This window comes from Lepus europaeus, chromosome 21, assembly GCF_033115175.1.
Source record: "Lepus europaeus isolate LE1 chromosome 21, mLepTim1.pri, whole genome shotgun sequence".
Lineage (NCBI taxonomy): Eukaryota > Metazoa > Chordata > Mammalia > Lagomorpha > Leporidae > Lepus > Lepus europaeus.
The window spans coordinates 18,758,559-18,785,116 of record NC_084847.1 but is presented as its reverse complement, the minus strand read 5'-3'; the positions used below and the strand labels follow the sequence as shown (position 1 = coordinate 18,785,116).

The 26,558-nt window shown below is 49.7% G+C and overlaps 1 protein-coding gene across 1 annotated transcript in view; it reads right to left on the bottom strand.

Annotated features, from left to right (window-relative positions):
• The window catches only part of PRKCB (protein kinase C beta), a 354,584-nt gene extending 328,610 nt beyond the window's left edge, over positions 1-25,974 (bottom strand). Inside the window, exons 1-3 of the mRNA XM_062180053.1 lie at positions 25,731-25,974; positions 25,236-25,629; positions 24,372-24,403 (exon numbers count right to left, since the gene is read on the bottom strand). Of these exons, the coding sequence (XP_062036037.1) occupies positions 24,372-24,403; positions 25,236-25,629; positions 25,731-25,974 (670 nt within the window). The remainder of the gene's footprint in view (positions 1-24,371; positions 24,404-25,235; positions 25,630-25,730) is intronic.
• Positions 25,975-26,558: the final 584 nt, after the last annotated feature.

Genomic DNA, 26,558 nt, shown 5'->3' with positions numbered 1-26,558 from the left:
AAGCTTTGTAAGGATTCAAGAGCTAAACCAATAATAAAGGAACCTATTCCGGCAGGCACTAGAGTGACAAAGGATTAGGGCTTGATGAAACTAGACAAGAACAATCAGCATAGGACTGGTGTCTGGTAGATGGAAGCAAGAAATCCTGCAAATCAATAAGAAAATGTTAAAGAGAAAGGGGGAGCAGCCCTGTGGCACAGTGGGTTAAGTCCCGCCAACCTATATGAACGCCAGGAGTCCTGGCTGCTCTACTTTTAACCCATTAGTACTTCCAATCCCAAGTACTTGGGCCCCTGCCACTCACATGAAAGACCCGGAGGGAGCTCCAAGCTCCTGGCTTCAGCCTGGCTCACCCTGGGTCATTGCAGCCATTTGGGAGAGTGAACCAGCAGATGGATGAACCCTCTCACTCTCACTCTCGCTCTGTGTGTGTGTGTGAGTGTGTATCCCTCTCACTCTGTAACACTACATTTCAAATAATTTTTAAAAGAAAGAAAATGTAAAAATAAACAAGAAATACAAATGTCCAATAAATATGTAAAAGCTTGTTCCATCTCACTAGTCACCAAGAAAACGTTCATTAAAATTAAATGTCATTTTCTTTCCATCAAATTGGCAAAAATGTGAAAGTCTGATAGTATCATGATTTGGGAAGGATGCAACAAAACGGAAACACACACTGCTGGTGGGAGTGCGTGCCGGTCCAGTCATTTTGGGGAACATTTGGTGATAGCTATTAAAAGCTGAATCATACGTAATACTGCGTGGCCAAGCCATTCTATTTCTCAGGAACTAGAGAAATGCTTGCATATGTGTGAGACATATGTGTGGTTCCAAAAAAGAATCTAAATGCTCAGCAACAGGGGGGAGTGACCACATACATGGGAGAAAGCTCCTACAATGGAACACAAGGGGGTTCCAAAAGGAGACGCCAATCCTGTAAGCAACAGTGACCTCCAGGGAAAGGAGTGACGTCCATTAGAATGTCCAAAGAGTCGACAGGTTCTTCCTTCCATTTTCTCAGCAACATGCAATGTATCTTAATGAGATTGCACTGGGGCGTTTTCTTAGGAGTTTAATTTCTTTAACTACAAGACAACCTCACAGGATCATCCATGATGGTTCACAAAATCAAGCCAACTCCAGAGTCAACAGAAGATGTGCTTTGGGGGATAAACAAGGCCATCATTCCTACCACGTGACGGAGGCTTCTGCCTCCGCTGATGCTTCCCCTTGACTCTCAGAAAGAAACAGTCAACCACGGCACACCTGTCCTGCTGCTGCTCTAACAGCTTCGGGACCTAAAGGCTTAACCCCTTCCCAGGGGTAATTACCTACATTTGTAATGCAGGCAACTTACCATCAGTGGAGTTAACAGCTGCTGGTCCTATCTGCTATACTAGAGTGTGAGACCAAGAGGAAACCCCTTAGGGAGAGAGGAAGAGTGACAAGTTAGAGCCCAATCCCAGCACAGGGAGTCCAGGGACTCTGTGGCCAGGAAGGGCTCCTGAGCGCAGGACAAAGAGGATGGAAATGAGACTCATATGGTCCAAGAGGCAGACCCCAGGGTGACAGCCAGAGCTCTCCTTGCTCCAGGCTTATGCCCACCTTTCCAGAACCTTCCCTCAGCTCCATGCAGCCCAAAGGGCAGAATCTGTGTAACGGATCCAAGTTATGAAAATGAAGGGGGTAACTGAGCAACAGAGGCACCACACGGGACAACGGCAGCTAGCCCAGCCCATTCTGCTCCATCTGCTGTCGCCTGCGCTGGGAAACCCCAGAGGCCCTGGGCATAAGACAGACCCTGCCTCCCCTGTGGGATGGAGGGATGGAGGGATGGAGGGATGGAGGGATGGAGGGAGGAAGAAGGCTCCACTCTGTGACCCCTGCTTCATCACCACACCTCCACAAAAATAGATCCCTACCTAAGAACCTCCATGCTTTTCTCTTACCAGGTACTTATCACAATCTATACAACGAGACTTTGTTGTTGTTTGTATTCTTGTCTATCGCCTGACTTCAACCGGAATGTAAACCATACAAGGAACAAGGACTCCCCTCCTTCTGAGCGCATACCAAAGGTGTTAAATAAATGTTTTTTTTTTTTTTTTAAATCTTGAATGTGAGGATGCTTCCAGCACAAGAGGCCTGAAACAGATGACCTGAATACGAGATAGCTCGCTGGGCAGAGACCGTGGTTAGGAAAGAGAACTAGAAGTGACTGGAAGAAGGCCATCTCCACTCCCAACAGTCAGGAATCCTTAGTATTTTACCAGACTCCTTTGCTGTGGGTCCGTGGCTTGTTTACAATTGAGAACCATCACGCCAGCAGCCCTACCAAGGAGAAAGGGAGACCCTCAGTACTCAAAGTTGGACCCCAGCTTTGTAAAATTGTATCCCATACCCACCAGTGTCAGCTGGTACAAAAATAAAACAGTAACTTCCTCTTAGAGAGAGAGAGAGAGAAAGACTTACTGAACTCTGAACTTCCTCTCTCTTAACCACAACTTACTACTGACTTCTACTTTGTTAACAAGATTGCTAAGTAAATAATAATCAGGCACCTCTCTGGCTCTGCCATTGCCTAGGACAATGCCAACCACAGAAGCCAGCCCGGGATCCCTGACTGGAAGAGGATGAGACTGATTCAAGGCCGCCATGAAACCGCCCAGCTCAGCTACTCACAGAGCAGACACCTGCCACACCAAAGGGAGACTAAGCCCAAACTTCACGCTGTTAGGAAGCACAAATCCACAGCCAGGTACCCGGCAGCGAGCTGGGGCCTAGCTCTCTGACACCGAGGAAGTGGCTTAACCTCTCTGGGTATTGGTCTTCCCACATGGTAGAGAGAAAAGAGACTTGTTTCTGGTATGGTCAAGAAGCTTCGACTGGACCCAGCCTTTCTACGTGCTACAATTATAAAGTCTGGAGGGAACCTTTTTTTGATTTTTTTTTTTTTTTTTTTGCTGGACAGCACAAAAAGTAAACAAAAGAAAGCTGATTCTGGAGGGAGACTGAAATTCAAAAGCAGGGAAAATCCAGTTTATTACAGCTTCTGCCCCAACAGCAGACTGAAGTCAGTACTGAATGGTAGCTAAAACCCCAAGTATTTTAGAACAGATTTCTGGGTGCCCACAGCTGCTGGAACATGTGAAAAAATCTAATTTAATAAGAATATTTAAAAAAAGAGAAAGGGATACCAAATTCTGTGCATAAACCCTATCCATGTATCTGGCTGACTCTTGAACCATGCACACATGAGGAAGCTTCAAAGAATCAATTTTTTAGAAACAGAACTGATACCTGAGCTGACCTCCAAGAGATAATTTACTGTAACCAAGTCAACAGCTTACTAAAACAAAAGTATCAACACTCTTCAGAGAAATACAACAGAATTCAGTCTTCACAACACAGCACTCACAATGTCCAAGATACAATCCACAATTATTTCTCATAAGAGAAACCAAGAGGTATGACCCCATCTCAAGGGAAGAGCTAATCAAAAGCAGGTGCTGAGGTGATAAACTGACGTTGCATGAAATCCAGTGCATCCAGCTATATTTGCTCAAGTCCTGGTCCTGCTCCCGGTGCCAGCTGCCCTCTCATGCCCACCTTGGGAGGCAGCAAGAGATGGGTCCCTGCCACTCATGTGAGAGACCCAAATTGAGTTCCTGGCTCCTGGCTTCAACCTGGCTCAGCTTTGGTTGTTGTGGGAATAAAAATATAGGATGGTGCCAAACTGACATAGTCTCCTTAACCACCAAAAGAATTAAAATTAATTTTCTTAATTTTTAACTATATAATTCCATGTTGACTATTGTCACACATGCATTAAAAGTAATGTGCTGCAGATGTTTTTAAAAAAAAAATACACCCTTGTATCAGTAACTCCCAAATCATCATGTCTATCCTTGACTTCTCAGTATGCCCAGTTGCCTTTGTATACATGCACCTTGATATAGCACAGCTCTCCCCAACATAACATAGCCTGTGAGGGATTCACTGTCTTCTCCCAGAGCTTTCTCTTGTTTGTATTTCCTGCTGCAACCTAGGCCTCCTCTGTCCATCAAGCACTCAGACCAGAACCCCCGAACAGTCGTCAGTATTCCTCCTATTCTGGCTTATGCCAGGCGCCAGGCAAGGTGCCACCACACCCTACACTAACACAATTGGATTTTTTTTTCTTTTTTTTTCTTTTTTATTTTTGACAGGCAGAGTGGACAGTGAGAGAGAGAGAGAGAGAGAGAGAGAGAGAGAGAAAGGTCTTCCTTTGTCGTTGGTTCACCCTCCAATGGCCGCTGCAGCCGGCGCACCGCGCTGATCTGAGAGCAGGAGCCAGCTGCCTATCCTGGTCTCCCATGCGGGTGCAGAGCACAAGCACTTGGGCCATCCTCCACTGCACTCCCTGGCCACAGCAGAGAGCTGGACTGGAAGAGGGGCAACCGGGACAGAATCCGGCGTCCCGACCAGGACTAGAACCCGGTGTGCCGGCGCCGCAAGGCGGAGGATTAACCTATTGAGCCGCGGCGCCAGCCCACAATTGGATTTGATCCCAGCAACTCTGTGAGGCAGGTCCTGCTGTTATCATTCGCCCCTGGTTAAAAATGAGGAAGCTGAGGGTCACAAATCTGCCTGGGGCCACAGGACTCGAAAGCAGATGTGTCTAATTTCTGTTTCCTACTTTACAAAAAGAGAGAGAGAGAGACCATCAGGCAAGAATTTCCCAATGGGCCTCTAAATTTTTTTTTTTACTTTCTATCCATTTTCTTTTTATTTCTCATTTCCACCTGTGCTCTCTGCTCCCACCCCCACCCCCACCCCGAAGCTGTCTTCCACTGCTCTTTGCCATACTCATCTTCGCTCTTTTCAACACCTAAACCTGTCCATCTTAAAAAGAGCCATGCTCGCTTTTGAGAACTGGAGGTCTTTCCCTTCTACTTTCAAAATTTTTCTGCTTCCCCTCTGCCCCATCATAATCTCTTCGCCAGGACCAGCACCGTGGTGTAGCAGCTAAAGTCTCTGCCTGCAATGCTGGCATCTTGTATGGGCACCAGTTCGAGTCCCTGCTGCTCCACTTCCCAACCAGCTCCCTGCTAATGGCCTGGGAAAAGCAGCAGAAGATGGCCCAAGTGCTCGGGCCCCTGACACCCATGTGAGAGACACAGGAGAAACTCCTGGTTCCTGGCTTTGGCCTGGCCCAGCCATTGTGTCTGAACCAGTGGATGGAAGATCTTGCTCACTCTCTCCTATCTCCCCCTCTCTCTAACTCTGATTTTCAAATAAACAAATAAATCCTTTTTTTTAAATATATCTTCTCTAGGCTAAACGTCCCTGGCTCCTTCATCTACGGCCTCTCCCGCGTGCCTCCTCTGTCCCTTGCTCCTCCTCCTCTTCTTCCTCGCTCTCCACTGCTTTCTCTTCCTCAAAATCCAGCCGAGGCCAGTGCCGTGGCTTAATAGGCTAATCCTCCGCCTTGCGGTGCCGGCACACCTGGTTCTAGTCCCGGTCGGGACGCCGGATTCTATCCCGATTGCCCCTCTTCCAGGCCAGCTCTCTGCTGTGGCCCGGGAAGGCAGTGGAGGATGGCCCAGGTGCTTGGGCCCTGCACAAACATGGGAGACCAGGAGAAGCACCTGGCTCCTGGCTTTGGATCAGCGCGATGCGCCGGCCGTGGCGGCCATTGGAGGGTGAACCAACGGCAAAAAGGAAGACCTTTCTCTCTCTCTCTCTCTCTCTCTCTCTCTCTCTCTCACTATCCACTCTGCCTGCCAAAAATAAAAATAAAAATAAAATAAATAAATAAAAAAATCCAGCCAAGACCCTGGGCTCTTCTGCATAGCTTCTCCAGAACCCCGGAAAGCGAGCTGCCCTTGGCATTTCTCCCCTCCCCACTGTTACAGCACATAGCACGCTGTGTTATAAATACTGGGTTTAGGGGTCTGTCCTACACAGGTATAGTGGTTGCTTGAGGGCAAAATTGTGCCTCATTTGCTGTATACACAGAGTGTTTACCACACTACACGGTGCTATGGCTTCTTTCTCATTACTCTCTTCTGAGTGGAGTTTGCAAAAGATAACACAAGCAGCTCAGACTTTCCGTGTCAGATCCCACGTGGTGATTTGTCCCAGCAGAGCAGCAGAACCCACGAATGTCAGAACCACATTGTCCGGGTTTGTCACCCTCTTGACAAACTATTTTTCAATTTTACCACAAGAAAGCAAGATCCACTTGGTAGAAACTGCACCACCGATGTGGATTCTCCTCTTTCCACAAGCCAGCATCTATGGTGCAATACCCTCTTGCAGATGCTGGACAGCAGCAGCGAGCCACAGCTCCCAGTCAGCCCCACAATCACATCAGGGAACAACCAAGACACCACACTGTGCTGTGGGACTGAGCTATGATGTTCAGTAGGTTAGGTGGGTTCAGTGCACTTGCTACCCGAGCACATCTCCAACTTACAGTGGGTTTATCAGGACGCAACGCCATTCTAGTTGAGGAGCATCCGTACGTCGTAACTTAGAGGGGCTTGGGGCAAGACATTGAGTGTCTCTAAGCCTCATGGAGTTCATGAGACTTAGCTTCCAGGGTGCTGTGGATGTTTGATGAGACCAGGGGCATGAAGTGCTCAGCTCAGGGCCTCAGTAAACCAGAGCAGCTCTTGAGGGAAGTGTTAGCACTCTGTGGAAGCACCTGCTGTCCAAATAGCCAAGGACTTACAGGCTTCTCAGCCTCTTCCCTCAGCCCCGCCACTGAGGCATGGAGACCTCCGCTGACTGTGCTCCCACGACCCCTGAGAGACCTCCAACAAGACACCACCTTCTGAAGTCCTCTTTTGAGGCTATGGCTAAAAATCTACAGATGTGCAAACTCCCTCTCTAGAAAACAACAACCTAATGGAAACATTTTCCTCCACTAGAAAATTTTCACTTCCTGTCAAATGCTTGCCATTGTTGTGGCCCTGAGAAATGGGCCGTCCAATCGCCAGCAGCTACACCAGAGTCAGCCTCACGGCCAGGGTGCCTCCCTCCGCTGGGGTCTTCCCCACCACGGAGCTCTCCCACATGGTGGAAACTGTCATGATTCCACCTGAGTGACTGGAAATTCAGAATCCACCTGCCACAGACCTGAATTCAATGTGGCCTCTGCAGTTCCTTAGCCAGTCACTTATCTTCTCTAAGCCTGTCTCCTTATTTATAAATGGTGATAATAATGACAGCCAATCACAGTGGATGGTGACGATCCGAGGAAGTAATTGTGGATGCTCATCTCATTGTGAGCACTCTCCTATCTGCCTTTATCATCATCATCTACATCAGCAGCAGCAGCATCACCATCATCTCCATCATCATCATCATCACCTCCATCACCATCATCATCTGTCATTTTCATCATTAGTTCTGGAGCTCTGCCTGCGTTTCAAACGATCCTGAACCTAGATCCATGTCTGAATCCTGACTGTGGGAACTCCGGGGAAAATTTCTGAATTCCTAATGCCTCCTCCATTCTCTCAACATGAAATGGTAACAATAGCAGGAGTACTGCATAGAGCTGTCAGGAGGAGCAAATGAGTGAATGTAGGAAGAATTCTTAGAACAGAGCCAGGCACACAAGTCAACAGCATCTGAGCTCCTATTCGAAGAGGCACAAGAAATGGAAAATCCCTTGGGCTTCTCTGCCCAAGTGACAGACTGCAGACAGACACACACACACACACACATGCACACACGCACACGCACACACTACTCAAGTCCTGATTTCATTTTTTTCTTTGATGTGGCTGTTTGTCCCCTGTGGAGTGCCCTGCCCTCTCTGGCCTTGGGCCCCAAATCAGAGAAGACCAAAAGGAAAACACAATGAGGCCAGCTGTTATGTGGGTCCCTACCTAGCAGGGATACCAGACCAGAGAAACACACTCTGAATCCCAGCCCTTGGAAGCCCCCAGCGGCAGGCAGTCCTCAACAGAGTCCCCCTCCAGGGAGCCAACCCTCCCCCATGCCGGCACCCCATTCCACATCTCAGAGGCTCTGCACGGCCCCTCCACACCCATCCCTCCCTTCCTGTGTGCTGACTCTGCTCATAAAACACTTCTTCCCGACCCATATTATCCGCTAGCATAAGTAGCTCCTTCTCTGCCGGAGTGGACAGCTCTCTGCCAGCACTTGACACAGCACTCGGACACTGCACCCAAGTGACAGCTCAGGCCAGGCGGTTCCACCAAAACCCATAATCCCATGGGGGAAAAAAAAATCTCATACCATGCTTAAAACTCCATCTGGAAAAATAACTTTCATCTGTGATATGTAAAGGCTCAAAATGATCATCTAACTTACCTTGGGACATTGCAATGGGGCAAGGATACAATTTCTAATTATAAAGAATTCAAAACAATGCATTTAGAATGGGCATTTGACCTGGTGGTTAAGGTTAAGGTTCTGTCCCGGTTGCTCCTACACCAAGTTCAAGTCCTGACTCCACTCCTGCTGCCAGCTGGCTGCTACTGTAGACCCTGGGAGGCAACAGTGATGGCGCCCAAGTAATAAGGTCCCTGCCACCCACATGGGAGGCCTGGGTTGAAATCCTGGCTGCTGGCTTCAGTCCCAGACTGGGGGGTGAGGGGAGGGAGAGAACTGCAGGCATTTGAAGAGCAAATCTCTGGATGGGATTCTCTCTCCCCTACCCAAATTCATAAACTAATCAAACATTTTTAAAATAATGCATTTCTATTATTCTTAAAAAATAAAGCTCCAACAGTCCACGGGTTCATTTCACAAGCCTCCGGTGCTTTTTCTGGATGCTCTTCACAATGGTTTTCAAGCTACCTTGGCCACTGCTCACAGTTAGAAACACATTTTGCATTTTGACTCAGTTCATACACGCCCATCTCTGCCTACACAAAATCAAAGTTTCATGAACCACTGCTCGCCCTTTCTGAGGGCGATACATCCTGATGTTTTCTGTTCCTGTTTTTTTCATAGTATTCATGACCTACTAAATTAATTTTATGACCCTCTCGTGAATGATGACCCAGAGTTTAAAAAACACTTGCAGAAGAAGTCAATAAAACTCTTCCCAGGGCGGAAGTTCAATATGCCACAAGGGTTAAGGGCAACACGGCATTGGAGTCAGGTGGTCCAGGCTTGGAAGGTAGGATGGAACCTCCTTGGCTTGGGGGAGGATGGCATAAGGGGAGAATGGTGAGGTATGAAATCCCATTTCAGGGATGTGACTCCCCAGTTTTCCTATGTGGTATTTGGATGACCTTGGACAGGCCATTCTCCTGTCCCTAGACCTCGTCAGATTAGGACTTTGTAAGTGGCATCCAGTTCTGGTAAGATGCAGTTTGTGACTCCATCGGCGCTGAATCAGCTCTGTGAAGGGACCAGTGAAGCTATACAGGCTTAATAACTGCCAAGGAGGAATGGTTTGAAACGAGCCTCTAGGAGAGACCTGTAAGTGCGCAGTGGACCTCACGGTGCATCCCCCAGCCCTCCCTCCACTCACAGAGCCAAGACACTCAGGGCTCCAGCTGCTGGGAGTGTTGAAGACAGCTGACTCCCAGCTGTGGCCCCTATGAGAATCCTCCTTTGAAGACAGGAACTGCATTTCCCAGGGCAATGCCACCTTCATAAGAGCAGTCTGCTGTCCTAATTGCAAAGGTCCATCCCAGCTGCAGCCATGGGGTTGGCTTTGGCCTCTATTACAACTATTGCACGGTAGCTCAACTTCTCCCTTCCCCTGCCACCCTCAGTCCCTCGTAAGTGTTGTTCCCAAGAGCTATGACCTCAGGAAACCATCTGCATGCAAACCTTCATCTTTTAAGACAATTAGAAATGGACATTAGCCATAAGTGAGGGTGGTGCTTTTTGGCCATTTTTCAAGGACATTTTTGAAGACATCACATGTTGTTTGCATGCCTCTGCCTCATTTAACTCACATGGCACCCCGGTCATTTCACAGAGGAGAAAACTAAAGATTAAAGAGGTTAAGAATAGCCAGCACCATGGCTCACTAGGCTAATCCTCCGCCTTTCGGCACCGGCACACTGGGTTCTAGTCCCGGTCGGGGCACCAGATTCTATCCCGGTTGCCCCTCTTCCAGGCCAGCTCTCTGCTATGGCCCAGGAAGGCAGTGGAGGATGGCCCAAGTCCTTGGGCCCTGCACCCCATGGGAGACCAGAAGAAGCACCTGGCTCCTGGCTTCGGATCAGCGCAGTGCGTCGGCCATGGCGGCCATTGGGGGGTGAACCAACAGCAAAGGAAGACCTTTCTCTCTGCCTCTCTCTCTCTCTCTCTCTCTCTCACTCTGGCTTTCAAATACAAAGGTGTCCAAGGCCCCATATACGACATATACGACCAGTGGAGGATCTGAGGTCTGAAGCCGGGCTTTGGGCCAGCATGTCACATGACCTGATCCAAGCCACACCACAGCTAGGATCATGCTTACCACACTGCAGTCCACAAACTCACTCACATGGCTATGTCTTCCTCAGCTCTCGCCCTTCTCCAGAGCAGAGCCCTGGTGTTCTTTTTTTTTTTTTTCTTTTTTTCTGAATCTCAAGTTCTTAGAGTGGTGCCAAATAGTAGTAGTTGTAATACTTGGTGGTGGTACTCAGCTTCATGGTGCAGCAGTCAGCAGTGTTGCGTGTGCACCAAATCCTGGCCTGAGCCTTTTACATACAGCATCAGCTCACTTGATCGTATCAGGTTTAAGTGGTGAGCACCCCCTGGGGCCCGGCCACAGATTCAAGTGCACTTCAGGAGATGCACTCTCTAATGGACTACATTTTGGAAAGCTATGCAATCACAAGGGAACATTAAAATGGGTGTGGAAGCTTCCAAAAGTATCCCAAATTCTTCCCCACCAGCTTCTCCCTCCAAGAGGAAAAGTAGATTCTCTCCTCTATTTTCTGGGGCACATGCTCTCTCTCACTAACAATGCAGCAGAAGTGACACTACGCAATTTCTTTTTTAAAAAATATTTATTTATTTATTTATTTGAAAGGTGGAGTTACAGACAGGGAGAGGCCGAGGCAGAGAGAGCGAAGTCATCCATCCTCTGGTTCACACCCCAGTTGGCCACAACGGCGAAGGCTGGGCCAGACCGAACCCAGGAGCCAAGAGCCAGGAGCTTCATCTGGGTCTCTCACATGAGTGCAAGGGCCTAAGCACTTGGGTGATATTCCACTGCTTTCCCAGGCACATTATCAGGAAGCTGGATCAGAAGTGGAGCAGCCAGGACTCAAGCCAGCAACCATATGGGATGCCAGCCCTGCAGGCAGTGGCTTAACCCACTAGGTCATAGCACCACCTCTGACACTATGGTTATGTCTGAGCTGAGGCTTCAAGACATCCCATGACCTCTGCTCGCGCACTGGGAATGTACCCCTTACCATACTATCCAACTCAGGCCAGCCTGCTAGAAGATGAGAGACCACCTGGGGAAAGCCCCGGATGTCCCAGGCTGAGGCCTTGGCATGTGACGGAGCCTGGCCAAGACTAGCTAATCCCTGCCCAGACCAAATGAACAATCCAGCTGAGCCCAGCCACGTTACTTAATATAACCACTATTTTGTTAGCTCTAGTTATATTAAGCCACTATTCTTTGAAGCAGTTTGTCAGAGTAACAGATAATTGATGTGTTAGGTAGCCAAATAACTGGAAGTAGAACCAAGAAAGGAGTCCTCTACAGAAAAAATGATGACAGAGCAAGTGAAGAGAACCTCCTAGGTGATCCTATCTACTCCGACTCAGGCAGAAGTATCTACGATACCCACCAGTAATCAGGCAATAATTCCGGCAGACTGAAAAATCAGAACTTACGGCAAGAGCCAGATTACTCTAACAGCTAAAAACAAGCAGAGTGCATCTTTATTTCATTCTTAGTAATACAAAATAGAACATGCCTCCCACCAAACAAACCCGGGATGTTGGGTAACATAAAGGAGGTCTAGAATTTCACAACTCAGTCGTACCGGTCAGTTGAGAAACAAAATTGGATACACCATCCCCAAAGAAAATGAAAAGAAACCTTGCTTTGGGGATTGGAGCCAGAGTTTCTGTGCTCACCAACACTCATTCTCATCTCCAGCTAGACCCAGAGCTGGTTGACACACTCCAGCAGCTCCTGAAGCAGGTGCACCCCTGCACCTGACTCCTGGCCAGCAGAACTGAGCAGAAGGGCTGTTCTTCACTTCCGGGCGGAGATGAGTGTGCTTCCTCCTGTGTCCTCTCCCCATCCATGGGAGGACCCCGGGGCCCTGCATGACTGTGTGGAAGACTGCCTGACCAGGATCACCTGCACTGGGCCATGACGCCAGTGAGCACTAAATCCCTTTCTGTCAAACCACACAGACGTCAAGGCTTATCTGTTACAGCAGCTTTCAGAGACTCTTACTAATACCACAACTAATATAGAAGTTTTCTAATGAAAGCCCTAAAAATAGTCTGTGAGCTCCAGTTTTCCTGGTATTAACAGAGCTGAAATGACCGGGTGGGGAGACTGTCAGAATGCCCTGGCTTCCTTGCACAGTTTGCAGCTGATAGGCAACACTGAAACGGGAAGCAGATGTCCCCCCCAAGAAGGCAAACGGCACCATCCCTCCATGGCTGACTCCAGAAGGCGCCTGTCTCCCACACGGGGCTCACTTCTGCGCACAGCAAGAAGAAGTCCCAAGCAGCATTTCCCAGATCCAGCCTCAATAATTTAAAATCCTATACTTGAAACATTTTTTATTAGAGTGCAGTACACATGTGACAGGAAAGTGGGCAGAAGTAATTGGAGTCATACAGACACAAAGGAGTACATTCTGTAGGATCCCATTCACTTGAAGCTCAAGAACAAGTAACCATAGGCGGTAGAGGTTGGGATAATGATCACTCGTGGGAGATGCTATGGTTCGGAGGCCCTAGACAGACACCAGCACCACGCTCTTGGGTGTTTCAGCCTCCAGAAATATGAGCTGCATCACTCTCTATTCTCTATAAATTACCTGGCCGAAGTCGTTCAGTTATAGCACAGAAATGGGCTGAGACAGGGGATCTGGCAGGGACTGAGAGAGGCTTCTGTGTGTGTCGACAATGTTGCTCCGTGATCTGAGTGCTGGCTGCTCCGGTTTGTTCAATTGCTGGGGTTCATTAAGCTGTATACTTATGCCCAAATCAAATGACTTCTTTTATTCATTCACTGCCATTCAGTTAATAAGCATTTATTGGGCACATGCCATGTGCCACGGATGGAGCCAGGTACCTTGGAAACAACGGAAAATGAGACAGATGTGGTCCCTACTCTCACACAATTTACACTGTTAGGGAAGTCAGGCATTAAACCATCAAGTGAATACATAGTTAGAGAATGTAAAAATGAGACGGGGTTATGATATTGTGCAAACAGGAATATGATTGACAGATCGGAACATGTGCCTCTGAAGAAGTCACATCTGAACTCAGTTCAGAGGGATGATACGAGGTGAGGGGAGAGAAGAGAAATCTGAGCTAGAGATGACAGAACATGCACACAAACTCAGCTGGGTATTCAGCTGGAGAATAAAAAGTAGACTGAAAGGGACGGGATTTGTGGGTGTATGGATCGGGCGAAGATGTGAAAGTCACATGAAGGATTCTTTCCATGGAAAGAACAGAAAGCCAGCCACCAAATGCAGACCTCCAGCTGAAAATAAAATGAAATCCCTCAGATGGGCATCTGGCTGGGTGGTTAAGACAAGGGTCAGGCTGTCCGCATCTCATACGGAGTACCTAGGTTGGATTCTGGTTCTGTCTCCTGGCTCCAGCTGCCTGCCAATGCAGGCCCTGGGAGGCAACAGTGATGGCTCTAGCAATTGCATTCCTGACATTCACATGAGAGACTTGGATTGAATTCCTGGCTCCAGGCTTTTGTCCTGTCCAGTCCAGACTATCGCAGCCATTTAGGAAGTGAACCAGCAGATGGGAGAGCTCATATGCTCTTTCCCTCTTCCCATCCCTTTCCTTCTCTCTCTCTCCAATAATTTTTAAAAAGAGGTCCCTCACCATTCTATCTGCCAGTCCTTCTCCCCCAAGTGCAAGCAGAGCCCACATAGAATCATCAATACTCCCCAGCCATAAATGTTACCACAAAATTATCCAAATAACCATCAAGAAAAACTATATGCCGAAGAAATACACAAATAACTATCAAAATTATTGTTTATAGCACTGCCTAGATTCTAAAGAACAGTTCCCACCTTTAGAGTGGGAAAGAAAGCCTTCGAAATAGTGCTGTCCCATACAACCATACCATACAACTCACCAGCCCGCCGTATCAACAAGCCAAGTAACAGGCTGTAACCTGCACCCTTCTCCCTCACCCACACCACTTGCCTGCTTCTTCAACCCAAAAGAGCACGCAACACTCCACTCAAAGGGTGAAGGAGCCCAAACTGAAAAGGTGAAACGGTCAAAATCTATTTAAAGTTGAAATGCTATCAATGCCTTCTCAACAGGAGGGCAGCCCACCATGGGGCGATCCCAGATTTCCAGTCAACTCTCTGAGGCTGCCCACAAATTAAAGCGTCACAGGCTGGGACAGAACCTCTCAGAAAGCCCTGTGCTCCCCCCGGCTCAAACCACGGCTCCAGGCCCAGCTGAGCACGTCTCTCTCCGAAGCATCCTAAATCACAGCTGTGGGTGCTGACTGCAGCATGGGAGCTCGTCCATCCGTGCATCTCCTCCATCCAGGCACATGCATCCTGTCTTCCCCAACAAGGTCACAAACTCGGGGCCGGCACTGTGGTGCAGTGGGTTAAAGCCCTGGCCTGAAGTGCCAGCATTCCTCATGGCCGCCGGTTCGAGTCCCGGCTGCTCCTCTTCCGATCCAGCTCTCTGCTATGGCCTGGGAAAGCAGTGGAAGATGACCCAAGTCCTTGGGCCCCTGCACCCGTGTGGGAGTCCTGGAAGAAACTCCTGGCTCCTGGCTTTGGATCGGTACAGCTCTGGCTGTTGCGGCCATCTGGGGAGTGAACCAGCGGATGGAAGACCTCTCTCTCTCTCTCTCTCTCTCTCTCTCTCTCTGCCTCTCCTCTCTCTGTGTAACTCAGACTTTCAAATAAATAAATAAATCTTTAAAAAAAAAAAAAACTCAACAAGGACAAGGGCACTGTCCAGCCCTGGGAAGAAGAGAAATAGTTGCTGTGGACGAAGCGCTAGCTGTATGTCAGACAAGGTACTTAGGAAACACCTGACCAGCATCCTATAATTAGTTACTATTGCTGTTTCCTTTGATCTCTGAAAAAAACGAAAGCCCAGCGAGGTTAAATAACTTTCTCAAAGTCCCACAGCAAGAAGCCAAGATCTCAACTGAAGATTTTATGTCTCCAGAGCGCAAAGTCTTCATCACCGCCTAGCAGGTGCTCCGTAAGCATGTGCCACCGGATAAGTGACAGCAGTCGAGAGGGAGAAGGAGTGGGAGGAATCCGTTCAGAGGGAAGATGGTTTCTCCATCCCTCTGTGCCTAAGGATGTGGTGACGAGAGATATCCCTATTGTTAGAACCATAAAAATAACCTAGTAACCACCCTCCCCCAAAATAGAACGATCAACAATATGACTGACGCGACACTCCAAATGTCTCTCCGGCTCCAGAACAGGCAGCAGCAGCCCTAGAGGCTAAGGGAAGGCTCCGCGCTGCTTCTAAGCGGCCACTGCAGCTTCTCCTGCCTGACCTCCAACCCCACAAGCCTGGGCTTTCAGGATCTGCGTCATGGCAACTCTTGTTTCAAAGAACATCGCATGCTCTTCTTTTTCAAACCGTTGGCCCTTTCCCTCACCCCCACACAGCCTGCTTGTAGACAATGCCAACAACCACTTCCGAGTCACTGCACGGCCCTCCGCTGTGGCATTCAGCTCCCACCAGCTCCTCCCTCACACCTCACCCCTCTTCCTGTTCCGTGCCTGTGTCCCCGGTCCCTCTCCTCCTGTCTCCTCTTGCGGTGTCCTGTGCCTCCCCTGTGCCATCCCTTCGTGCTTCTGGGGGATACTCCTACTCCTTCTGCATGACTGTTCCCAAATGTCACCTCCTCTGTGGGATCTTCTCCACACCTCCTAGGAGGAGCAAGGAAGCCATCCACAGTCTGCGTGCTTGGTGTATCATTTTTCGTGATGTGTGAGAACTAATTAGCCATGTGCCGTTCTCTCTCCCAAAGACCAGGAAACTCTTCAAGGGCAAGAACTGTGTTTTATTTCTCTCCCAAGCCATATTGCTACCTGACATGATGCCATCTACTTGCTCCGTGCTGTTTATCTGTTGCTGCTCTCTTTCTACTGGAGCGAGCATTCCATGAAGCCAGGGATTCTCTTTGGTTCCCTGCTCAAGTTCCAGCATCTAGAACAGTGCCCGATACATAACAAGCACTCAATACACAGTTGTTAAACGAATGGACAGGTGAACCAAGGGATGGAGGATGGATAGATGGGAGGATGGCTGGACGGATGGATGTGGAAGGATGGAAAGTGGGGTGGAGAGATGGATGCGCAGGATCGTGTTTTCCCTACAACCCAAGGGATCACAGAGTATTAAAAATCAGGTATGCTTGGTTTTCAGCCTAAACTATAAAGCCCAATTTTATACTGCCTCTCTCAAAGTCTGGTCTCTGGATAGTAAAATGGTGAAAGGAAAAAGGGGGCTAGAATTCCCCTAGGATCATGGCTATTGCTGAACTAAGATTGTTGCATGCCTTGAGCCAGTTCATAGCTGTCTCCTTAGCCAATGTTAAGACTCAACAGGAGGGTATTAAAACCATTCTGGTCTGGGTAGACTTCTTCTGACTCAGCGAGGCAACTTTTTGCATGTGAACTGAGGGAAAAGGAGATGTCCAGGAGACAAATGAGAAAGACAAAGGATCATTGAAAGGCAATGGCTTCTTAATAAAACCTACCATCTCTACAAGACTCAGCACATCGGTGCCCTGCTCTCAACCCCCTGAAACATGGAGCTTCCAACGGCATTGAACTCTCCTTCCCTACTCACAAGAAACAGCCAGTACAAAATCAGGCCCAGGGATAGAACAAGACAAGACTCGACAATAGATAAAAATGTAAAAGGAGTTTGTATACCTTAAATAAAAGGTTTCTAGGTATAAAAAAGACTATAAAAATATAAAAGGTGTGTTTACAGGTAAAAACCAACATATCGCATTCTCATAATATTTTACAGTTCCTTTATAATAAAAAGTGAAGAATACTCAATGCATATTTACTGGGTTGCCAGATTTGTGTTAGGGGGGGAATGTTAGGGAGTAATAAAGACATGTTAGCAACCAACTGAGACTTTCCCCTTAATGAACTCAGAAAGACAGAAAGAGAATCAGCAAAGAATTTTTCAGTGGTGTTTATTATAAAATTACTTAAAAATTATCTTGCAAACAAGACAGCACACTGTCTAAAGCAAAGGCATGCACAGCTGTACCTGATCAGAGAGGGACCCAGGGTGGGGGAGGTATCTGGGAGAGAACACAGGTAATCCCTTGCCCTTCAAGACTGGCTTGCAGCGCACAAATGCCGCTCATGGAAATGTTTTGCTCTTTCTTGCGTTTTCTCATGCATTGGCTCAGATGTCTCCTTCCACCTCTGAAATCATCTGCTTTTTCTGTTTTTGGACACCCACCCCAAACAGTAACCCCTGAACAAGAAGAGAGTCAGTTTATTATCTGACTTGCTAAGAGGGGATGAAGTTCTCCGTCCAACTGAGAGAGATGCTATCTTGCGGCAACCATCTTACTGTGCCAAAATACTCATCTTACTTATGGCCTTGTGCAAATAAAGAGACAGGGAGGCACCATGGAACATCACGGAGACAAGCCTCTTGTGTATCTTCATCTATGCTATGGCAGTTTCCCAACACAGACTTTTCACTCACGCTCCTTGACAACTCAGACTCTCTCCCATTACTTCAGAGAATGGGAAATTGGGTTTTATTTTCATTTCCCATACCAAAGAATTCCCTGACTCCACCTCCAATCATTACATAGGTTAGCCTCTCATTACACATTCTCATTGTCCTGGTAGATTTCCTCCAAAGAACCCAGCAAAAGTGAAATTAAGGCTTTGATGCGGTGATTGTATAGCCTGTCTTATCTCTTCCCCACAGTACCGTAAGCTCCATGACAAAAGGGACCTTCTCAATTCCATTCACCATTGTTTCCTTGCCATCTAAACTAGTTCCTGACACACAGAACTTAATAGGTGATTACTTCTTAGGAGGATGGGTAGAAAGATGGATGGATGGATGGATGGATGGGTAGATGGATGGATGGATAGATGGATGGGTAGATGGGTGGGTGGGTGGATGGGTAGATGGGTGGATGGGTAGGTGGGTGGGTGGGTGGATGGGTAGATGGGTGGATGGGTAGGTGGGTGGAGGGATGGATGGATGGATGGATGGGGGATGAAGGAGAAAATGGATGTATGTGATGAGGAGATGAATTTCCCACTGGATTTTCAAGCAGCCATCACACCTTCAAATGCCACTTGCAAACACTGGATGTTACATCCTCTATAAAAAGACCAGCATTCTATCTATGGAATACCACACAATTCCAATGGGGAGATTGAATGAATGAAGTCAAAGAATTCATGGTATTACATCAAAAGCCAAAAACAATAAAGAAACAAACCTTTGAAGGCATGAGCCTGTTATCAAGAACTTTTCACTTAGTCCCCCTACCCACCCTAGAATTAAATGGACTACAGAATCCAAAAATCAGACCACAGATTTTAAATTGTACCTGTAACTGAAAAGCATTAAAAAGATATGCATATTCTCAAAATTACAGCATGCTGATCTATTTACATATATGTATGCAATCACTGTGTGTGTGTGTGTGTGTGTGAAGACAGGGACCGAAAAACAGAGACAGAACCAATAAGAAGAATATGTATACATTAATCTTAAGCCTTCAATTTACCTTTGAGCAATTATCTTTTCTGATATCATTTTCTTTGTTGACCTGTAGGGGCTATATCAGGTTCTAGGAAGTACCTGGCATATCGCTAGCACTTGGAAATAATATCTTTCTTAAAATTAGGTTCTGAGAACATGTATGTCATATCAACTAGATTTGCAAAGGTCATGCCTTCCATATTTACTTAGAAAGGCAGTCTGCTGCTCAGTGACAAAGCTTCAGGCATCCCCTGAGTACTCTACAGCTCTAAATGAAGTTGCTGTTGCCTCTCCAACAAATCGGCCCTCCTCCTTAGGACCCGGCGTTAACTCACTCCAGGCTGCTTATTGCAGCTGGGACATCAGGCCTGCAATCCCACTTCCAGTGCAAAAGGGAAAAAAGTCAAACCATCCATTACAACGTCCAAAAGTCCCTGCCTTTTATCTGCAGTGGAACTCCCAGGACACATTCAGAACACTTCAAAAGGTGGGCAGAGGTTGGCCCCCAGGCCTCTGGGTGCTGCCTGCGGGGGGACCAACAATAGAAGCCAGCTCTGTGAATTCGCAGCCTGAGTTGGTGATATTTCACTGAGAAAGTTCAACCTGAATTGCACAGTGTCACAAGTTCATAGGGAAAACCGTACCAGCAGTAAAATTTACCTTTGATTCATATTTTTATTGTAAGAAAAAGTGCCTATTCTAACCTCTGTGTGTTACTTACACATTAAACATATTCCATAGGTTTGATTCGGATGAAAACAACAATGGTTGAATGTATGTGATGCTCTGGGTTTCTTAAGAATAATTTCAACTAGAAATCTCAAAATGTGTTTTCTGATCTACACAGGAAAGGAAAGAGCCTGTTTACTCCTTAAAATCATCAATTCCAGCTCTTCATAGTCAGAAAATCAGCGCTCTGGGTTTCTTTCTAGACAGTCCATAGCAAGTTCAGATCTTTCTCACAAGGAAAGTAATGAGAACCAAGACTGGTGCTCAGGGCCCAGACACTGAACTGTGTACTCACAGGTGTTACCCAAAGTCTATGAAGGAACATACTTAAGAGGAGCCCTTCTAAGTACACGAAAGAGGTATAGTCATTCAATGAGTTCCAGAATGAACTCTTTCCTGCTTTGACGGTTTCCTGCCACTAATCAAAGTAATAGCAATGATCTTACTTAGTCATTGGTATGCATGTGCCTATTTCTCTGGTCCTACCCATTACTCCTCACCATAATCCCATGAGGTAGGTGCTACTCTCCCCAAGGCTATTACAGGGGGATGATTTGCCCAAGTTCACAGTCAGGAGGCAGCAGATGAGAGATTCAAAGCAAGTTCCATCTGACTCCAACCCATTCTATGAATCGGGATCTGCGTGTGTTACTGCCGCTCCCTTTCTAATAAAGAGACGTCCTCTATATAAAGGCTTCTGTCTCTCTGCCAAACTGAAACGTCTTCTAAGGAGAAGAGTCAAACCCCACTCAAGGACTTGTCTTGCTTAAGACCAAAGTGCAAAGGCACATTCTAAGCCCCTCAAAAGAACGCCAGGCAAAGAAGTCGCCTCGTTGGTCTGAAGGGCTCTGACTTCTAGTCCACAATTTAGGCAGCTTCACACTAGGGGCCTTTAGTCCCTGTCTCCTGTCACTGGAGGCATTCGTAAGCTATCTCACAGAGAATAGTTTAATTTAAAAAAAAAAAAAAATAGAGTGGAAACCAAAAGGAAAAAACTATGCAGCAGTCAACCTAGAGTCTTGTCCCCTAGCAATGCAAAAGCAAGACAGGCTTGGCTTAAGCTCTCCTGAGCATACAGAAATCCATAATTTCCCATGGTTTAAAGACTTTCATGTTTCTTCTCCCAATCCATACCCTGTGCCCATTTCCAGACAGCTCTCAGTGACCTTGCTTTATGATTACCCTGTACACTTTCTACCCAAGGACAGAAGCTATATTCTCTCCCTCTCTCTCTCTTTCTCTCCCTCTCTTCCCTCCCTCTCTCTCCCTCTCTCCCTCCCTCTCTCTCCCTCTCTCCCTCCTCTCTCTCTCTCTCTCTCTCTCCTTTAGAAATAGAAACACCCTGCCCCCAGCTTCTATCAGGGAGCACAGCTACCTGAAATACTCCATTTCCCATGTGCTCCCTTGCAACTAGGTACGAGTATACGATTAAGTTCTACCTAACAGACCACAGGCACAAGGATCTTGCGGCAGTGCCACAAGTGACACTGCACACGTGGCCTTTGCTCCCGGCCTCCTTTCTGCTGGCTGAAAGAAGAATGAGATAACTGGAAAGCCCTGCACCTGCCTTGGACCAGGAGATAACTGCTGCTCCCTCGGGAGGGTAGAGTTGAAAGCTGAAAGGAACTCAAGGCCCGGGGCTCTGGCTCACAACTACAGTGAGAGCGTGGAGCCTTGTGTATTTTCTATGAAATGCTGACCCCCATTGTAAGTAGATTCACTTTAAGAGGAAGTATCTACGGCCAGCACCGCGACGCCAGCACCCTGGGTTCTAGTCCCAATTGGGGCGCTGGTTCTGTCCTGGTTGCTCCTCTTCCAGTCCAGCTCTCTGCTGTGGCCCGGGAGTGCAGTGGAGGATGGCCCAAGTCCTTGGGCCCTGCACCCACATGGGAGACCAGGAGAAGCACCTGGCTCCTGGCTTCAGATCAGCGTGGTGCACCAGCCACAGCGCACCGGCCGCAGCGGCCATTAGGGGGTGAACCAATGGAAAAAGGAAGATCTTTCTCTCTGTCTCTCTCTCTCTCACTGTCCACTCTGTCAAAAAAAAAAAAAAAAAAAAAAAGAGGAAGTATCTGGCTCCCAAAATAATCAGATAGTAAGGAACTCTTCTATGGTTCCAGAATTAGTCCCAGGCAAGGCTGGATACCCATAACCTAACCATATCAATTTCAGGGGCTTCCAATCTGCCCCACTCCAACTCTTGCTCCCCATCTGAATCCGGGAATACACACGAAAGGCAGCAAAGGAGGGTGGCCAGATGTTCACAGCTGGATTTTGGCTCTTGCCTGGCAGTCCTTCTATAGCTAAGCAACCCTGCAGAGCCAGCCTTCTTTTGCACCAGTGCCCCGCCATGGGAGTAGTTTGGGGACAACCCTAAGAATGACACTTTACGGAGTTCCAAGCCCTGGCACAGGCATCTTAGATATTGCAATGACTTGAAGCTGCCCCACCACGGTAAGGCAGATGCTGTCATTGGCCTTGACTTGCAGATAAGAAGGCTAAGGGGCAGAGAGGTGCAGCAATATGCCCAGGGAGTTTCACAGTCAGGAGCCAAACCCACAGTGGCTGTCCTGGTAGCCTGCGCACATGCCCACCTCACTACAGATCAGGAAAGGAGGTGGGGAGAATAAGAAAAGCATTAAACAAAAGACACTCCATTCTCTAAGGTGCCTCTATTGAATTAGAAACTTCAATTCTGGTTTTCCTCATTGCACCAGAAAATTCCTACTGCTTTCCAGGCTTTGAATAAAAGGATCTTTCACTTCAAGAGTTGTCAGGCCCTGCACATCCTTTATTTTTAGGATTGTATTTAAATTATGTAAAACCTACATATCTATGGAGTATAGTGTGATAATTCGAAACATGCGTTCAGTGGGTGATGATAAAATATGGTTCGTTGGTGTTTCCATCTCTTTCGGCACTTTGCGTTTTTGGATCAGTAGTTCATAATTATACATAACTCTGGGATATCACCATGACATTTCAGCACATGCATACAAGGTACTGATTGCCTTCCATGTGCTGAGGTGACTTCCCAGACATCATTAACAGCAGAGCAGGTGCTATTCAATGTGCAGCAGCAAAAAAGGTTGAAAAATCACATCTAACCTCAGTGGGAGACAGACAGAAAGCGGTTCGTGGAAGCCAAAGGCAACCTCAGAGAAGAAATGACACATAGCTGCACCAAGATGCCACTGGGATTTTGTTGGAAGGGTCAGAGTTCTAGAAACTTAACACGAAAGCCTCCGTTGTTGCCCTTTAAAGAGATTTGGAAAGTCCTTAGAGGCGTGCATGAAACTGAGGCTCCAAATCTTGTTAAGAGGCGCTAGCAGGCTCCCCGGCTAAGCCCACTCTGCCCCAGATCTCGGGTGAGAGGGAGCCAGCGTGAGACTTGGAGGATGGCAGTGCCATGCCATGGGCAAGCATTCTCCACAACTCCCAATGCCACCGACAGATCACTGTACTTTTCCCTGGAGGGCGGAGGTGCAACAACAAAACTGCCCGTCGCTGCTAGGTCACACCTGAAATTCTTCAAAGCTCAAATGCTTTCTTCCCTTGATTTTAAGCCCGTTCACCAGGGTTGGCCAATTTGCCCCTATAACACACACCCCAGAACTGTGTCATTTCTCACCAGACTCAACCATGCATGCATGGCCTTGGAGTAGGAACGCACACATGCACACAACTTGCACACACACACTCTTTCCAGACCACAGGCTGCAAATGAAAAGGCCTGCAGAGGCCATGGGTGAGGCAGAGCTGGCTGCGATCAACGGAGACAAAATGAGTGGGTACCCTGCCTATGGAAATAGCTGTTCTCAACCCAGGTGATCGCTAGCACGTCAAAGGGGACCATTTCTCAGCACAGCTAAAGTCAGAAATCCAGGTGTCAACACCGCTCCCAGCTCTAAACCACTGACATCAGTTTTTCAAACTGTTTTGGACATCCTAAGGGCTAAAGAAGTCTACGGGTGTGTCGGCCCTGGAAAGCCCCAGAGACAGCTGAGGCCAACTCATACATGGCCCAAAGTCATGACCAGTAGGTTGGGCATCCCTGGGGAGCGTCAAGGAGCTGAAATCAGATGCGAGGACCCAGGCTGTCAGTCACCCGGAGTCACCTGGAGTCACTCCGGTGTGTGCACAGAGCTGGAGAGGACAATCTAAGTCAGGATCTGAGAGGCGCCCCAGCTGGAACCGCTTCTTTCCGAGAGGGAGGAGGCCCAGGGGACAACCATCCTTGCCTTTTTTTAGGGGATGCGCCATCTGGAGAGGCAGCAGCCACCTACAGAGACCTCTGCGAGGCCGGGGAAGGGGCCGAACCTCACTCTGTGACACAAGGAAGGGGCAGGAGGTCCGGAGGCGGGTCCTGGGGGGTGGGGGGGAGCAGGACTGGCCATGCCAGGACAGCTCCAGGAGACCCCTCTAGACTCCTGGGACCGGGAAGAGAGAGAGGGTGGACGTGTTCCCGCGACACCACCTCCCAGCTCCACTGGCCTTTCCCGGACAGAGAGCATCCTCGCCCCATACAGGCGCGCCCTTGTGCGCGCGCACGCGCACACACACACACACACCCCTAAAAAGGTCCCTTTTGTGGTGAGGAATTCCTAGCCTGGGAGGTCACGCCGACAGACGTGAGCCCTTCACTCTCTGCCTAACTCGGCCACTTTTGTGCATTGGTTTTCGCCTTCTCTCCCCGCACACGGCAGCCCGCGAGCCCCCCCAGAGCCTACCTTGACATTGGAATCCCTGCTTCCCAAAGCCCCTGCAAAAACAGAAGGAGACGCGTCAGGCCCAGTTTCCCCCCCACAGTCACCCTCTTCCCCCCGCCCTCAGTCCCAGGTGCAGCCGCCCAGCCACAGGCGGGTGCCCCAGAGCCTTCCGCCTTCAGGGCTGCGGTGGGAGGGGGCGACCGGAGCTCCGCGGCAACCCCCACCTCCCCTCCCCGCGGCGGGGGAGAGACGCTGAGACCACCAGGAGGCCGGACGCGGGCAGCGTTTCCGTCGGGGTGAGCTGGGGGCGGAGAGCGGGCGGCGCTCTGCCCATCGAGGGTTGCCCCGAGTCTCCCCGGGGAGAGAGGCGAGAAAAAGAAGCCCGCAGCAGGAGGACGAGAGGGACCCCCGCGAGGCAGGCGGGCGGGTGGGCGTCCCCTGGGGGACCCGCCGCGCCTGGCGGGGTGGGCACAGGGGGAACACGGGGACCCGCCGCGAGGTGCGGGGAAGCCCGAGGGGCGGGAAGGCGAACCCAGGCCCTCGGGGAGGCGCACTCAGAAACCACAGGGCGGAGGACTGGACGCCCCCAGGCCGCAGGGAGCTGGAGAGGGGGCGCTGAGGGCTGCCCGCCGCCCCCCGGAAAGGAAGGGTGGGCGAGGCGCAGACGTGGGGAACCCCGGGCCAGGGGGTACCCGGGGCTCTGCCCAGGAGGAGAGGGGGCGAGCAGAGGGCGGGGAGCGGCCGTCCGGGGCCCGGCACCGGGCGCCCGCAGGACGGCCCGTCAGGGAGCCCGGGGCGGGACGGGGCGCCCAGGGCCGCGGGGTGCCAGCGGGGCCGCCTCTCCCTCGGGGGCGCGGAGAGGGAGGGGTCCCGGCGCGCTCTCACCAGATGAAGTCGGTGCAGTGGCTGCAGAAGGTGGGCTGCTTGAAGAAGCGGGCGGTGAATTTGTGGTTCTTCACCTCGTGCACGTTTTTCTGCCGGAGGGCGCCTTTGCGGGCGAAGCGCACGGTGCTCTCCTCGCCCTCGCTCGGCGGCTGCCCCGCAGCCGGGTCAGCCATCTTGCGCGCGGGGACCGGGAGCCCGAGAGGTGCCGGCCCCGGGGCGGCGGGACCGCGGGCTGCGGGCCCGGGAGGCGCGCGAGGAGGCGGCCGCTGCTGCCGCCTGGGGCCGCGGGCGCTTCCCCTGCGCCGGCTCTGGCGGCCGCGGCGCGCGGAGCTGGGGCTGTCACTCGCCCAGCTGCTGCCGCTAGTCCAGCTGCGCTTGGCACCGCTGGCCCCAGCTGCGGGGGAGGGAGGTGGAGCCGCGCGCCGGCCCCGCCTTCATCATTTGCATCGCGCCCAGGCCCCGCCCCGAGCCGCCAGCTGCTTTACATATTGGCACCCCCCGCGGGGCCGGCCTCCCGGGGAAGTGCGCTCAGCCGCAGCGCTGCGGCGTGGGGACCGCAGCCTGCGTGCATCGGGGCTGAGCCTCGCCCCGCACCCTGCGCTCCGCCCGGGGCTGCCTTAAGGAGAGGAGGCCCCCGAGGGCTAGGGGGTGGCAGTCTGAGGGTGGTCGCGGCGCGAACATCCCCTGGCCCCTGCAGGGACACTGGTACCCCTCCACCCCAATGCTTCCCATTGGCCATTCGGTACGCGTGTCTTGGAGGGATGGGCTCCCGCTGTCACTCAACCCGGAGGGCCTGTGGCTACACACACACACACACACACACGTACACACACACACGAAAACACGTTCTGCAGAGGTAGGGAGGAGCGAGCTTTACTTTAAATATATCTAAGTCCACCACAAAGAGCATTTTTGGCTTTGCTTGTCCGAGTGTAGAACTCCCTACTAGCTATGCATCCCCTTGGCAGGGAGAGACTCAGTTTCTTCAACTGTACCATGGTGCTCATGGGGGGGGGGGGGGAGTGCAGGAAGAAGAAATTTGATAAATCAGTATTTCCCAAAATTGCATTCATTTCTGACTCATCTTCACAAATCCTAGTCATATTTGCGCACCATCTGGGGGAAGAGAGTCTATCAGGATTGGTCTGTCTGAGTTTGAAGAGCAGGAGCCATCTATGTTATCAAAATCTCTCCAAGTGCTGCCATTGTCAGCTGCCCCAAACGGCTGCCACTCAGCCCTTCTTTGTAGACAGATTAACAAGGGTTAGAGCTGAGCTTTGGGCACGTTTAAGATCCCACAGAGACAGGAGGCTCTTCTTGCTA